Source organism: Colletotrichum chrysophilum (genome assembly GCF_026319265.1).
Source record: "Colletotrichum chrysophilum strain AFK26 chromosome Unknown scaffold_144, whole genome shotgun sequence".
In the NCBI taxonomy this organism is placed as follows: Eukaryota; Fungi; Ascomycota; class Sordariomycetes; order Glomerellales; family Glomerellaceae; genus Colletotrichum; species Colletotrichum chrysophilum.
Genome location: NW_026517431.1, coordinates 13,959 through 29,843, shown reverse-complemented (window position 1 = coordinate 29,843; position 15,885 = coordinate 13,959). Strand labels below are relative to the sequence as shown.

The following is a 15,885-nucleotide window of genomic DNA, read 5'->3' as shown; positions in this document are numbered from 1 at the left end:
GACACAATCTTTCAGCCTCGTAGTACATATGAGAAAACATAAATAATCGCACCCTCTCTCCCCAAGTTTTGCAGAAGTCTACATCTTGTTTCCCGTACAATGGCCTTTTTGTTCCCGCTATGGAGCCTCATTCAGAACACACTTACGAACTCCTACCCTGCCCCTTGGCGTCCAGCCGCATACATCTTGCAAACGGGCTTCAAGACCTTCATACAAACCCTCGGAAAAGTCTAGACACTTTGCAGCAAAGAGACACAGATCATGCCAGCTCAGAGCAGTTGATTTCTCCGCCAGAAATCGATGAAGACCCAAACACGAATTCAACAGCGACCATCTGTCACGAAAGAGATGAAAGTTCATTACCAAAGACTGATCCTGGCCGGACTCAATCACCCGTGCATTGGAATGGCTTGCCATGGTCCAGATTTTTTGGTGACATTCTGGCCATTGCACTTTCAATTTGCTTTCTTGGTAAGTTTATTACCCTGAGTTCACGGCGAACGTTCCACTAAGACATGGAACAGCTCTGGGTGTATGCATTTGTTCTCTCCGAGGACAAGAGGAATCTGAGTGGTCAAAAGCAGTGATTGCGGCTACGGCATTGGCACCCTCATTCTGGCCTGTCATCTTTTCAGGCGTTATAGGCAACACTCTGAAAGCATATGCAAACTGGCACCTGGAGCGCGGTGTTTCATTGAGAGTAATTATTTCCTCTACATTCAATAATTTTCCCAGTCTAACAGCGACGAAGGCTTTAGAACAAGTTTCAGGGTCTTTGACGATGGCTAGTACGGTTCTATCCGCTTATTCCCTGTCTATGATCAATATTTGGACTGTCTGTCTGCTCTTCGTGTGGTCATTCAATCCTCTAGGCTCGCAGTCTGCGTTTAGAAGTTTATACCTTCAGAACCAGGTGAGGAATCTCGATGGACGTGTAAGCTACCGGATCTACACACTCAAGACCATCGAGAAAGGCGCACTCAATAATGAACACCCATGGACATATTATTATGAGCCCGCAGTCGATGCCGTGTACCGCAGCGTCCTCCGCGCTACAACTTCCTGCACACAGTACTGCGATAGTACTTGCTTCGGTTATGACGACCTGATAGCAAGACTAGGTGGAATTCAGGCAGCAGCTGCGCAGACGGCGATCGACCCGTGGGGCAGTCCTCGAGTTCCAACCTTGAAGCATGTAGCGAGCTTTGACGCATCAAATCCAGAGAAGTGGCTGGCTGTACCATGGAATCAAAGTATTCAAAACTATAGTAGTCTCATTGGAAACCGTGTTCATGGGATAAATACCGACCTAATTGGAAACGTTTCGTTCCCTATCAACGCCAGCTACATCGAAATGCATGATGTAAGTTCTGAGTTCAGCGTTGTTCACAAACTGCTAAAAGAACAACTTCAGTGTTCCAAGTGGCTATGCAAAGACGGTTTCTTCACAAATGAAGGCAATCAGGTTAGTCAAAGTCCGTGAAGAATGTTCTTCAATTCTGCTTCTCTGTACGTCGAAATTTACATACTTTAAGTCTCTTATTGATTGGTTCGCTGCGAACTACAAATCGTTCACAAGAAAATATAATGCGACACTCGATCATCCACCTTACGGTAGGGCTCTAAGGGACTTTTTCTGGGGGGACCCAGGAAGCCCCGATCCCTTTGATACCTTTGGTTTGGATTACAACACCACTTACGGACCAGGAACTCAGGAAAAATCGAATACGACAATATTTGTAGGGTCTCGAGACGGATGCGGTTATTGCATGACGTCATGCGCAGTAAGGACTGTCCATGTAAACGCTAAAGTCTTTTGCGAATATCATGACATCGCTGCACAGTCCCAATGCAGGGTCGACTGTATAAGACAACTACCAGAGCCGCCGCTGTCGCCTTCCGAGGCAATTTTTAGTCGAAAGCATGTTCACCGCATCATACCTGATAGTCTGATGATTCGGTTCCCTGCCGCGGAGAGTTCTAGCCGCGGCCTCTCGAGCTTTTCCCAAATCTTTGTCGAGAATCCTGTCCGGACTTTCAGAGCGCTAATGGGCCTATACGGTGTACAATGGTGCGAAATCCCCATGGAGCTTTTCGCAGATCAATTTGGGTTACTCCTGAACACCTTTTTGGATTCTACCCTTGACCCCCAGACCATACTGGGAGCTGTGCCAAAGGACACATCATGGTTGCTAAATACAACGTCCGCGGTAACAATCCCACTCCCCGCTACTTACGCCCTTAACACTGTCTGGATTGACATTTATTTCATCTCTACTACCGTCATGCTCATAGCCGCAGTCGCCGGGTTGGTTTTCCATTACCACACTACCGCGCCACAGACACTAGGTTTTGTGGGAAGTTTAGCGAAAACCTCACCACACTTCGCCGTTGGAGAAGCGGGCGGCAATAGCACTGAGAGCGGTGAAGCGGTGTCCAGACGTCTCGGGGATACGAAGGTGATGGTGCTTGATGAGAAGCCTGACGAAGCAGTTGGAAGAATTGCGTTCGCTCCGATGGGTATGGGGGATAGAGTGCAACGAGGAAGGTGGTATGAATAAAAGGGCGAAGTGACCGAAGGGCTGAAATAGGTAGTGTGCGGGAAGGTCTTGTTACAGCCGGCACAATCGGTCCCTATGAGGCGTCATTGTAATGCAGGACAGCCGACGAATCTGAAGGTTTCTTTAGAATATCTCATGAGCGATAAACACAGCTCTACTGTGTCTTTCTAGCCATTCGGCAAAGTCTCCCTTCTTAGGATGTAGCAACGTATTTCATCAGACCTCTTTCCATCTACTTCTTCTCAGTAGGCGGCAACTGCTTCAACAAAAACGCCTCGACATCGTCCAGCTCCTCCAAGCAAGCAGAGTGGCCCATGCCCCTATGAGGTCTCAACGTCAGCATACACAAACCCTCCAGGCAACAACCCATCAACCAAACCAAAACAGGGCACGAGTAGTACTCACGGGTAAAGCGTCCTCGACACATCATACCCCAACTTCTTCAACGCCTCCATGCTCAGCGCGCCCAGCTCCGGCCTCACCAGCGGATCCGCATCTCCATGACCCATAAAGATCGGCGTCGCCTGGTTCGGCTTGTAGGCCGGCACCAGCGACGCGAAGCGCTCGCTCAGCAGCAGCCAGCACGACAGGCCGACGATGCCGGCGACCTTGTGCGTGCCCGTGAGGCCCGAGAAGATGGCCATGGCGCCGCCCTGGCTGAAGCCGCCGAGGACGATGCGGTCCGCCGGGATGCCGGCGTCGACCTCGGCCTGGACGAGGCTGTGGAAGTACTCGTTGGACGCGAGGATGCCCGGCGCGTCCTCGTTCTCGCGCAGCGACTCGACGGTGCCGTCGAGCTTTTTCTGCAGGATGGCCGCGGTGGTTAGGGGGGACGGACCGGGGGGGATGCGGTGGCGGTCTAGGATGGAGGCGCGACTTACAATGTCGAACCAGCCGGGCATGCGCATGCCGAAGTTCTGGGGTGAGGGTTCTTGTCAGCGGGTTTGATCATCTGTGAATTCCCCCGCAGACGTCTCTCATGAATATCATCCAGCACCTCTCATTGCTCATGCCGCATGATGAATGTGATGAGACGAGATGAGATGCGATGAAATGGAAATGAGACGGACAACGGGGATGGAGAGGGGCGCAACTCACACAGGTGATGGGGATCTGCGGCGCGTGAGGCAGGACGAACTTGACCTCGTCCAGCCTCTGCCTCCGCCTCCAGTTCTCAACGGCGCTCGCCCAGCCGTTGCCCGTGTCGCCGAGGCCGTGGGCGAAGATGACGGTCGCCGTGTGCTTCCCGGCGGCCGGGAACACGAGCGGGGCCGCGCGGCTGATGGACGACATGTCAGCTGCTACAGGTGGGGTTCCGCCAAAGAGGGAGTCTTGCGGGACGGCTGCGAGCGGAGGGTGAGTGTCGCGGTCGCGGTGTTGTTGAGGTTCGGAGACGGTGTGGTGTGCGAGGTTGGCGATGACGACGAGCGTTGTTGCGATGAGCCCGCGGAACGAGAGCATTGAGAGCAAAGGGCAAACTGGAGGTCCAAGCTGATGGGCCGGATGGGAGAGCTTGAGGTGTCCACTTTTGGTTTTTTTTCCCTGGTGGCTCCGTTCCGATGGGTGGGGTCGCTGATTGGGAAGATCTGTGGTGTGCCGGCGCGGCGTGTAGATTCGTCTGGAACGCACTGTGAGGCGGATGGATGTCAGATGCGCGATACAAGATGCAGTGTTACGGAGGCTCGCTCATGGCAATTACCGAACTACTTCTCTCAATAATAGCTACATAGGGAGTAGATATCATGCCAAGGAATCAAAAACTATACAATCCGGGGAAGACGGGGGCCTTCCTCGGAATACCACCGGCACAGCGGATTTAAACTCACCGTCAGCCCACGAGCGGATCCCTTCAGCGCATTCCCGCCACTAAATCACCCCGAAACACACTGTGGACCCGGCCGCGCGCGACGAAAACCACCCCGCCCATCACCACGCCGGCCCCTCCGCCTGGCCCTCCGTCCCTCACCCGGTTCGGGTAAGGGGTCCTCACCGACGTCCGATGTGCAGCGTGTCACTCATATAACTCCCAGCCGACGAACACACCACCGACAGATATGACCATTTTCCCCCTTCTAAGTCCAGCATAAACAAACCACCGAGTCTGGATTGAACCCTCACCATGGCCCGTCTAAACCCAATACTCCTCCTCTCCCTCCTCGTCGCCCTGCTCGCATACATGTTCTCCCCAACCCTGCGATCACTCCTCACAGCCGTGACATCAACCCTCTCAAACTCATCCCAAATGGACCCAGCCACACCATCACCACCGCCAAAAAGGCCCCGTATGCCAGTCTACTTCTTCTCCCACGGCGGCGTAAGCTTCCCCTCCCCCCTCCCCTTCCCCTTTCCCCCATCCCACTAACACCCTCCAGCCCGACGTAATGTACAACAAAGCCCACCCAGTCTACCCAACCCTCCAACACATCGGCCACGAAATAACCTCCCTCGCGCCCTCCGCAATCCTCGTCTTCTCCGCCCATTGGCAATCTCGCTCCCGCACCTACGTCAACATCAACGCTGCGCCCGGTCCCGCCCCGCTAATCTACGACTTCTCCGGCTTCCCCCTGCACTACTACTCCGCCTCCTACCCCAACACCGGCTCACCCCAGCTCGCGTCCCGGACCTGCGCCCTCCTCGCCGCCCACAACATCTCCTGCGTCCCCACCACCGACCGCGGCCTCGACCACGGCGTCTGGGCCGGCTTCCACGTCGCCTTCCACCCGGACACGAACCCCCTCGGCTGTCCCTTGGTGCAGGTCTCGCTCTTCGGCTCGGAGGACCCGGATGCGCACTACCGCCTCGGCAGGGCCGTCGCCGAGCTGCGCGACGAGGGCGTCGTCATCATCGGCGCGGGCATGTCTGTTCACAACCTGTACGACATGGGCGGCGGTCCGGAGCCGATGCCGTATTCTGTCAGCTTCGACGACGCCTTGAAAGAGGCTGTGGAGAGCAAGGTGGAGGAGAGGCAGGAGAGGATGGCGCAGGTGTGTAAGAGACCGGATGCTAAGCAGGCGCATCCTTGGATGGACCATCTTATGCCTGTTCACGTTGCAGCCGGCGCCGCGGGAGACGACCTCGGGAAGCAGCTATGGACCATGCAGGAGGGCAGCTTTGCATGGGCCCAATATCGGTTTGGGTCAGTACCCCAGACGTGACGGAAGCTTTCCACATAAGCGTAGCACATCTGTATTATTATCATTGACTCGAAATAACTTCTACCACGACATAGAGCATAACACCCTTCCCAGGCACTCAGACCATTGGCTCATGTCTCAAGTAATAAGCATGCATACTCATGTATTAGGACGTTGCCTTCCTGGTATCGTAACCCCTGCCGTCGGTCCTCCATCTTCATTATCATAACGCTGTTGTAAACCTTCCCACCGCCGCTTGCTTGCCTCGACATTGACGCTACTTACTAATCACAAGAATGCTCTCGAATGCTCGCTTCTAACCATGGCTCGATGTCTGTCGCTGAGAAAGTTCTCAACCATCTGCTGACTACCAAGCTTCTGAGCCCTCCAGTCATCAGAATTAGTCGTGTCTGAGGTGTCTGTGCTGTTGAAGTCGCTCGAGTCCAAAAGGCGACGACCACTGCCACTTTGCCGTCTCTCTCTGGGTGAACCCCGATTGACCTGGTCACTGCCCAGCATTGGGCCGAATTGTTTCTCCACCGTCATGCCAAGTCCTGGGCTGGAGACTGACGGCTTGAGGCTCTTCCGTAGGCCAACACGCCGGACCAGCTTCATAGGGGATCGAGTCTTCGGCTTCGTCTCGGCCGACGTGAAATCAGGCATTGTATCAGAGCTGCGCACCTTCGACGTCGCTCTGTTGGGTGACTTGACGGGAATGTTGCTCTGGGATGAACGCGACTGAAGAAGTGGCATTGACGGAATTTCTCGGAGAGAGCTTCGGGGTGGAATCGGTGGTGGTCCGTACACACGAATATGGCCGTTTACACGGCCCTCTGAGTAAGGAATCGCATTCTCATTGCTGTAGAGTGTGGAAACCTTCGGTGGAACTGCACCCTCAGCACGGCTGGCTGATGATGCCTGGCGATTGTGGCTCATTGTGCGAAGTGGTGTATGAAACTTGATAGGGCCTGCCGGTTTGTACAACTTGGGCTCATCTTCAGCGTACATCTGAGCCCCCTCGCGTACATGCCCTTTCGGCATGCTGGGCTTGGCGTATCTCACCTCCATCATCTGTCTAACAGGCGCGTGAAGATCACTATTGGATGCGTTTGCCGAGAGATAGGTCTTCCATTCAACAGAGCTGGCATATGACGCGGTTCTGGCCTCAGTGTCGATGGGCATTGTCGGTACGTGTGTCAAAGGCTCACATGGCGTATGAGACCGCGACCTTCCGTGGGAGCCAGATCTAGTGGATGCGTTTGCTGCACGCTCAGTAATGTCCGAGTAGCAACTCTTAGAATGCGTGAGCCCGTTAGTCCTGGAAGACGACCCGACACTCGGACGACGAGGACGAATAGCGCCGGGAGCAACTAACGCCGACGTTAGAAGTTCCGACGAGAGAAGCTGGGGCGACAACAGCCTCGGTGACACGGGTTGGTCAGAATAGATGCTGTCCGAATAGGCCAGACGGGGGTCATCGCCAGAGAGACTTGGATGGCGTCTCGTGGATACCAGATCCAGATTCAGCTCGGGAGGCGCAGATGACTCAGAGCTGCTCTCCTTCATTGACTTCTGCAATGCTCGACGGTAAGGACTTGTAGTCCGGAACAAGTGGCATGTCGGGCTGCCAAAGAAGGCCGAGCTTCGAGTAGATAGCGTTTTCGGAGCAGCCGAGACCTCTCTAACGGTGACAGGCAGAACCTTTTTCTCGTCACCTACTGCAGGTCCAGGATACGGGCTGTAATGTGCGCCCGTGGGAGCGGTCCTCGTGGGATAGTGGATGACGCTCCCGGATTCCGAAAATGAGCCATCTTCCGTCGTCTCCGCAATGCCGACAGGAGGAATCTGAGTCGGCGGACCATCCCGGAAAACGTCGTCTTCTGGCCGTACACATCTGATTGTTGGCGGGCTGTCATCCAGAGACCTTCGTAGTTTCTTTGCCTCCTGCTTCTGGAAGTCCTCGCCGCTGGCCTCTCGCATGTTCTCTTTTTGGTTAACCTCATACAGCCGATTCATCAGCGCAGAATACACCCTCTGGCTGTCGACTGCTGGAGGAGCAGGCGGGCCACTCGGTTTCTCAGGAGACACGGTCTCGAACTCGTAAGGGCTGCGTTCGTCTATGGTCGGTCGACGAAACGATGACGATGAATAATGTGGCCCATTTTCCTTGATGACGGACAGCCTCTGTCGATCTCTTTCCCCGCCCCAAGTGCTTTGGCTGTTAAGAGTGTGCGTTCCTGAGCTTGTCCAACTTGTGACTCGAGACTTTTCATCGGACTGATCATCCGAGACTTTCCTGAGGCTTTCGATGCTCTCTATGCTGCCTTGACGAGATCGAAGCTGCTGAGCGGACGATGAGGCATGGAGAGAGGGTACGCGTGATGGAACCTGGGAGATCGAACACTCGTCCAGCACTGGGTCGTCAATATCCATATAGGCGTCCTCGTCTATGTCTCTGTCGCCTTCGTCGTGGCTTCCGACCCCTGCTTGTGAATCCATTTTCCCCTCTGGCCCTTGCCCATCATTCTTGGTGAGCCCGAAGAAAGACTTTAGCCTAGTTTTGAACCCACTGGAGACTTTTCGGGCTTTCTTGCGAAGGGAGCCGTTGCGCTTCGGAACCGCAAGGTTGCCTGCTAAGGGATCTCTCATGGATTGACGAATGCCCTCCTTGTTTGAAGTGAACAACCTCGAGGTACGGCTTTGAAGGGGTGCTTGTCCGTCTCCACCGAAGTTGTTTCCGCTGTTTTCGCCTTCACTGGCATTCGTCCGAAGGTTGGATCTTGTTCCCGCGGACTTCAGGAAGCTCATGGACTTTGGCGCTCTGAGACTGCGGTTTCTTTTTGGTGACTTGTTCTCCTTGATGTTCTGCATCGACTTCCGCCTGAGTGCAGGTGTGGGATTTCCTTGCTCCGGAGAATTGCTGAAGTAGTACTTTGGCGTGGGAGTCTGACCTGTTGGGGAGAACATGGATCTAGACTTGCGGAGCTTCCTGTACGAACCTGGGACCGATGCGCACTCGTCTACCGGTCTGTAGGACTCGGCAGGAGGCAGAGACTCGACAAATTTGGCTGTGAATGGGTTGAAGCACGGCGATTCATCGGTCTTCTGGGCCGCTGCGCAATTCTGCTGGTTTTCGATACGACCCAGAACACTTCGGCGTCGGGAGATGCCGGTGCCATTGGCGGCATCGTTCTTGCTTGACTTGGCAAACCGGACGCTCTTCTGTCGCCGGAGTCCGTTCTCATCGCAGGTTCCGTCCAGCGTCCCCTGCTGGCTACCAGAGTCTCCGGAGTACTCTGTGAATACCGATCGCAGTGGAGGATGGTGTGCCGTTGGGACCATGGTAGGAGCGGCCTGACACCAAGAGAGAGTAGCAGCAAGATGCGCGTCTCTATCAGCAATGGCGGGGTCAATATGTTCCAACCTCTCCAGGGCTGAGCGGAAAGAAGTTATCGATCTGGCCGACTTGGACCTGCTCACCCCCGAGGTCGACTTATTGCTGTTGCTCCGACGCATCTGGGCCGGCTTCTGTAGGAGAAATCAGAGGCAGGGTAAGAGAAGAGTACAGTAGGTATGGAGGTGGTGAGCAGTGTAGAGAATTCAGATGAGGCTGCTGATGGTTAAGTGCGATGGTAGCTAACCAAAAGCGAACCGCGAGAGCGTCGGAAGATCGAGGATGTTGTATATCGGTTCATGGAGGTTGAATGCGGGAGAAGAAGAGGCGAAGTGGCGGAGTGGTTGTAAGCCAGGCAATGCAATGCCTTGGGGGTGACGCCGTGTAGGACTGGGAAGGAACTCCATGATTGCTCTTTCCACGGGGCTGAGTGAACTCTGAGAGAAGAGACGAGAATGGAAGGACCGTTCAACCAGCGCCAGAGGCAGGAGAATGGCAGAAGGGGGCCTGATCCCTGGTTTGAGCAGGCATGAGGTGGCGCTGGCAAGCGCCAGCTGTTGTGTCATTCCTTCCCGTGATGGAAGACACAGCATTCCAGTCCCAGCACGCTGTTCAACGGGCAAAACGGCAAAGTGTAAACCGACTTATCGATATGGAGGATCGATCATGTAGAAACCATGTGCTGCCGTATGTCTTACGCAGAGTATTCCAGCCCTCTCGAAGGGGGTTGGCGGCGATCTGAGAGAGTCAAGCATGACCCATAAGGCTGTCCAAGCTGACCATCACCAAGCCGAATGGGGACAACTGCCTGGCGGCTTACTCACATAGTTGAACAAAGTTTGCCAACATCATGCTCAGTTGGTTGGCTTGGCTGGGGTTACTAAGAGAGTTGGGACGAAGGGACTACACACCTGCCACATGTCATCACAGGTTCACAACTCAATCACTGGTTCAAAGCGCGTCAAGGTTCTGATAAGTAAGGAGACTTAATTCGTGCTGTGAGATCTGTATGTAGCCATGAAGCAATGCATTCCCATCCTAACCCATCCTGCAATGTAACCCTATGCGTACACTGTCATTGACCCAGAAAAACGTAAGGAAATAAATTAGACCAGTCTAGCGTTCTATTTAGACGCTTACAAGGAGGTCTCCTTGAGGAACTCCTTCAGCTCCTCATCCACGAGCTCGTGGATCTTCTTAGCGAACTTCTCAGCCTTAGTACCGACAGTCTTGGCGCCCTTGACAACCTTGCCGGAGAGAACCTCGAAGTCCTCCTCAATGGCCTTCTCGAGGTCGTCAATGGTGACCTCCTTGGCCTGCTGCTTGACAGTGTAGCCACCAGCCTCGACGATGGCAGAGTAGTTGTTGCAGCCACCGCCGTTCCAGGCGAGGACGTTGGGGGTGTCGCGGGGAATGTCAGCGAGAGCGCCGACGGTACCGACGGAGATCAGAGCCTTCTTGAGCTTCTCGGGGGTGATGGCAGCAACAGCGTACTCAGAGTCAGAAGCAGGCTGGAGAGAGAGGTAGTAGGCAAGGAGACCGCAGATGTGGGGGGAGGCCATGGAAGTGCCGGAGATGGTGTTGACGGCGTACTTGGAGCCAATCCAGGTGGACTTGATGTTGGTGCCAGGGGCGAAGATGTCAGTGCACTTGCCGTAGTTGGAGAAGTAAGAGCGGCGGTCACCGAGCTCAGTAGCACCGACGGTGACGGCCTTCTCGGCAGCAGCGGGGGAGTAGTTGCAGGCATCAGCGTTGTCGTTGCCAGCGGCGACGGCGAAGTGGATACCAGCATCGACAGCAGCGTTCACAACAGCGTCCAGAGCCTGGGTCTTGCCACCACCAAGAGACATGTTGGCGACGGAGCCCTTGAAGCCCTTGCGCTTACCGTCCTTGGCAGACTGGACCTGCTCAGTGTGGGAAGTGGCAGCCCACTCAACACCCTTAACGACGTCGGACATGGTACCAGAGCCGTTAGAGCGGAGGACCTTGACGGCGTAGACATTGGCCTTCTTGGCGACACCGTACTTCTTACCGGCGATGGTGCCGGAGCAGTGAGTGCCGTGGCCGTTGCCATCGACGTCCTGGTCACCAGAGGGAATGGTCTTGCCCCACTTGGCACGGCCCTCGAAGTCGACGTGGTCGACGTTGGTTCCGGTGTCGATAACGTAGGCATCAACACCCTCACCGGCATCACCGGCGTACAGGTACTTGTCGTAGGTACCGAAGCCCAGAGACTTGCGGTGGGAGATACGGGCAAGACCCCAAGGAGCAAGCTTCTCAAGCTCGCCGTCGCACTTGTCCTCAACCTGGGACTTGACAGGGACCTGGGTGTGGACCACGGAGTCGACCTCGATGAACTCGACCTGTAGATGGAGTTGTCAGCGATGGCTCGATAGCAAGGTGATAAGACGACAGCCGAAGCTATCCGACCGGAGCTCGGTGATGCGCCGCCAAGCGAGGGTGGGTCTCGCGGTGTTTGGGCAGTGTCAGGATGGTCGGACTTACGTCAGGGTGTCTGCGGATCTTCTCGATGGTGTCCTCGTCGAAGTGACCGGCGTAGCCCAAGAAGTCCTTGCCGATCTTGTAGGTGTGCTTCAAGCCGTGGAAGACGTCAGAAACCAGAGGCTCTTGGCTGCGCTTGCGAAGCTCGAGGCGCTCGTCCTGAGCGGAGGAGTGAATCTGCTGGACCCAGGTGTGGTGGTCTGAGGCACCGGACTCCGATACGTGCTTCTTGAACTTGATGATGTACGAGTTCGGGACGGCCTCGGCATTGGTGGCAGAGAGGACGGGAGCCATGCCGTCGTGGACGGTCTGAATGGAGAGGGAGGGGGTGGCGCTGGCAACAGCAGCCAGGCCGGCAACGGCACCGACGAAGCCTCTCATGATGGCGGTTGCGATACGGTAACGAGTCTAGAGTCTACCGGAGACGTTTGCAAACAAGACGAAGGAAATGAAGTTACTGAAAAGCCGCCCTAGAACGACGAATACGCGATGGGTTGAGAGAGGATGGAGTCAATGGAAGAGAGGGAGGGGGATGAGAGAGAGATGGAGCAAGCAAAATGGGGGAAGCTTCGGAGAGCGGGTGCGGGTAGATATAAAGGGAAGGCAGCGACGGCGGTTGCGTGCGCACAGCTGTTGGTGAGGTAAGGAACCTGTTGCGATGGATGGGGACCTGGCAGGTACACTACCTCCACTCCCACACAGCGAGGTACCTCCCTGGTGCAGGTCGCGCAGTGTTCGTGGAGTCCGGCGCAAGCAAGTACCTTACCAGGCTGCTATCGGCCGGTCTTAGGACGGCTGCGCGCCCTCCCATTGTGACGCAGCCGACTAAGATAAGAGCTGGGGAGTGGCTGAAGAGGCCGAAACCGGCTTAGCGTTGGGGCGAGGGAGCCAATGGAATGACTCGATAGGGTTTCCTCGGCGATGCGATAAGGGAGGGTCGCGTTTGGGGTTTCCCTGGGACGCTCAGCAAGGCACCTGGTTCGATACGGAAGGCTGTTTGGGATGGGAAAGTGCGTATGGACGATAGCGAGGTACTTTCTCTGCGACTCACGCGAGTGCCCTTTCCGTCAGGTACACCTACCTTGCTACCTACCTTCCATACCTGTTGGGGCAGGAAGCACCCACTGGTTGACGTCCAGTTGCCTCCTTCCACGGCACCGAACGGCCATGGAAGCTTCATCTCAAGCTCCCGTCCATCAGTCTGATCAGCCAACAGTTTCTTTCTTTGGTCTATTCATCTGAATCAGCCTCGTGATTCACTGTTGGGGTTGCGATAAGCCAACAATTCTCTTGCTCTCACGCTCTCTGGGCTCGCACAAGCAGCAAGGTCCGGACAAGACTGCAGCTGGAGAGTCAGAGTCGCAGCCAAAACCCCCGACGTCATCATACTCTGTACCCCGACAGCCAAGGCGGTCGCGAAGTTACTGCGGCAATCAACCACCGCGTCGAAACATGGGCAGGCAAACAGCGTGGCCGAACAGCCCTGGAATCCTCCTCGACCCATGCTTCTGACAGCGTATCCTAGCATCGTCAAGGAGCTATTGAATGCGGTGTCGTCCATCCAGACGGTGTCACCCTGGAAAGAAAAAGCAAGCAGACGAAGACAGCTCGACGCCAACGCAAGGTACCTGCTCTGCCAGCCAGCCAGCCAGCCAGCTCACCACAACACGGCCTTCGCCGCCGCCCAGCCTCGGACACTTTGCTGCTGCTGCAGCCAAGTCATGTACCGCACTATCAGGTCTCCTCATGCATTCTTCACCCAGCTTGGAGAGCTCTCCCCTCCCAACCCACCAGGGGCATCCACACAGTCCGCATATCCCGCATAGCGCTGCATGCGATAACGCGCAATGGGCGATTCACATTCACGCAGCGGAGAGCGAGGCAGATCTATCCGGAGGACCCTGAAGCTTAACAAGCGCTGCCATCCCGTCTTATCTCGACACTCGAAGCTTTCGTCGTTTCGTTGAATTGTGCTACCGACCACTCACAGGGATGGGGAGCCGCATCGCCGTCGTGTTCAGAAAACCAGACAGTCCGTATTACCCTGTCACCGTCTTTTTCACCTTCAATCTACCTTCCTGGGCCTGTTGATCTGACCTCGGAAGGGCGGAGGGACAGGGCATGTCGGGCATGTCACTGGGAGTGCGACTGCGGCTTCGGTCAGCGAGCTACCCTTAGCTTGTTGTGCGGCACCGCTATGCGGCCAGCACCGTACCAGCCAGGGCGGCGAGCAGCAAGTCAGGCTGCGTATCGCACCGCCCGCCCCATTGAGCATGTAACTTGCTCAATGATGATGTGATTAACTGTAATAAGGTATCCGGCGCAAATGGGTCTCACGGGGTCTCACGGGGACACTGCCAGGCCGGGGATTGAAGGCGAGGCGGGAGAACTCAAGGTCTGCGTAGCCACTGGAGCTCTCGCTGTTCGTCTCACCCGCTGCTGTCCGGCGGCTGTTGCTCAGTGCTGATGCTGGGAGCTATGCTCAATCCTCAAGGTACCTTTGCCTCGGTCGCCTGCTAGACGAGCTGGTCAAAGGGCAAGCTCCGGCCCAAGAGGTACCTTGAAGGGGCGGCGAGCTGTCTGACTGGAACATGGAGGCGGGGAGGCGAGGCCCAGCACCAACGCTACGCTGATCCGAGCTAGCCCACACGCCTGACCCACTGGTCAGATGGTACGCCCCCGTGTGTGCCTGGCACGTGCCTCACATTTCCCCTGCCTTCCCGTCATCGGGGGGCATTTGGCGTGAGAGCTGCCTGAGCTGCCTGAGTGAGAGGGACCTTGGTGCTTGGCTGGGGAGCTCCCTCCGAGCTGGATTGTCCCTGTTTGCCCGTAGCGAGTGGAGGAGACGGAACGCCGAGCAAGTCTGGGGTCACTCGAGGAGTCATCCAGGTCCTCGAGGGACGAATGGCGAAAAGGACGCGATCAAGGCCGATTGCGTTGCTCCTCCGGTCCTGCAGGAACTGCCAGCAACGACTTCGACGCCATCAGCAACTTGACACTTTGGAGGCGAATAAACATTGTTTACCGCGCGCGGTCGTGCTCAGAAACGCCATGAGCTTGCGAGTCGTTGTCAATGCGAAAACCGCATCTCACCACACCATCTCGTCTCACCCAAAGACATAATTGGGCCATTCGCGCCGACTAGATATGGATGCAGCCAGTACGCGTGTCGTTGTCCAAAGGCCAGAGACAAGGACAATGACCCGGATTGACACACCATCCAGCTGGCAACACTTGATGCGGACTAGATCCATGCCATCCATTCTGGCGAACAGCGAACAACGAAGGTGTTGCCGAATTCCAGCAACCATCTGCCTTTGGATCTGTGCCAACCATCGCTGAACACTCCATCCTGCGCTTGGTGAGTCTCGTGTCTTGGTGTCTGGGAGGAGGCGGACTGAAACCACCCATGTCGCCCAAGCTTCTTCCCAGATGCAGCAGGTGTGCAAGTGTTCAGCAATGGCAACTGCGCTTCAAATGCCAACGGCAAGATCCCCGATCCCCGGAACCGATGATCGCTCAAGCAACCCCCGGTCAAGGGAGTCATGACACATGGCCATTTGACCCGACTTTGTCTCTTGTTCGCGTCGTTGCATTATAATTGTAGCTAGCGCTGGATACGATGGTAGATGGCTACTGACTCAAAGGATACAAAGACTGATAGGCCGTCACGTACTGATTCGTGTTTCCAGCACTTCTAGCTTTTGGAGGGTTTCATGCATCAAAGAGGGTGTTCAGTCGAAATACCTTGATAAAGGTCACAGTACAGCCCAATGGCTCTTTCGCCTGCCAATCCAGGCAGTGAAGACACTGGCGTCAGCTATCAAACGGTCAAACCTCAGGCCGAGCTGATGGTCGAGCAGGACGTCGTTGCTCAACTTGGCACATGGAAGTAGCGCGCTCGAACGGGATTGAAGCAGTCATGTTTCATGGGTTCCACACTGCTGTCTACTGGAAGCTCTCACTGCGCAGAACCGCTCCGGAATGCGTCCGTCTATTCATGTGTCAGCAGCAAGGCGAACCTTGTTACGGACCGAGCACGCCCAGCTCGGTTTCTAGAATATTTCGCTTTTCTTGGTACCGATTCAACACGAGGGCGTCCGGCTGTTGAGTTCCTATGTGTCAAGTGCTGACCAGCAGAGATGCAATGGTTTTGGGATGATGGCTTCTTGTAACATGCTCAACCCACAGTGACGTCCCGCCAAATGCTCTGGTTTGATTGTCAAAGCAGCAGTAGCAGCAGCTGTGCCATTAATAGCACGGCGTATCGATATGGTCTCTGAGCTGAGCTAGG

General features: G+C 55.5%; 4 protein-coding genes across 4 annotated transcripts; 1 reads left to right on the top strand and 3 right to left on the bottom strand.

Moving 5' to 3' along the window:
• Positions 1-2,793: 2,793 nt before the first annotated feature.
• On the bottom strand, positions 2,794-4,022 carry COL26b_011576 (uncharacterized protein; the record flags this gene model as incomplete). Its single annotated transcript, XM_053184240.1, has 3 exons — positions 2,794-2,881; positions 2,994-3,478; positions 3,660-4,022. 3 exons carry the CDS (start codon positions 4,020-4,022, stop codon positions 2,794-2,796), a joined length of 936 nt encoding a protein of 311 aa, XP_053031805.1.
• Positions 4,023-4,680: 658 nt separating this feature from the next.
• COL26b_011575 (uncharacterized protein) lies at positions 4,681-5,716 on the top strand (the record flags this gene model as incomplete). Its single annotated transcript, XM_053184239.1, has 2 exons — positions 4,681-4,875; positions 4,934-5,716. The coding sequence occupies 2 exons, from the start codon at positions 4,681-4,683 to the stop codon at positions 5,714-5,716; spliced, it is 978 nt and encodes a 325-aa protein (XP_053031804.1).
• Positions 5,717-8,142: 2,426 nt separating this feature from the next.
• Positions 8,143-9,037, bottom strand: COL26b_011574 (uncharacterized protein; the record flags this gene model as incomplete). Its single annotated transcript, XM_053184238.1, has 2 exons — positions 8,143-8,221; positions 8,262-9,037. The coding sequence occupies 2 exons, from the start codon at positions 9,035-9,037 to the stop codon at positions 8,143-8,145; spliced, it is 855 nt and encodes a 284-aa protein (XP_053031803.1).
• Positions 9,038-10,225: 1,188 nt separating this feature from the next.
• Positions 10,226-11,972, bottom strand: SPM1_1 (Subtilisin-like proteinase Spm1; the record flags this gene model as incomplete). The annotated part of the gene is made up of 2 exons (XM_053184237.1): positions 10,226-11,452; positions 11,595-11,972. 2 exons carry the CDS (start codon positions 11,970-11,972, stop codon positions 10,226-10,228), a joined length of 1,605 nt encoding a protein of 534 aa, XP_053031802.1.
• Positions 11,973-15,885: the final 3,913 nt, after the last annotated feature.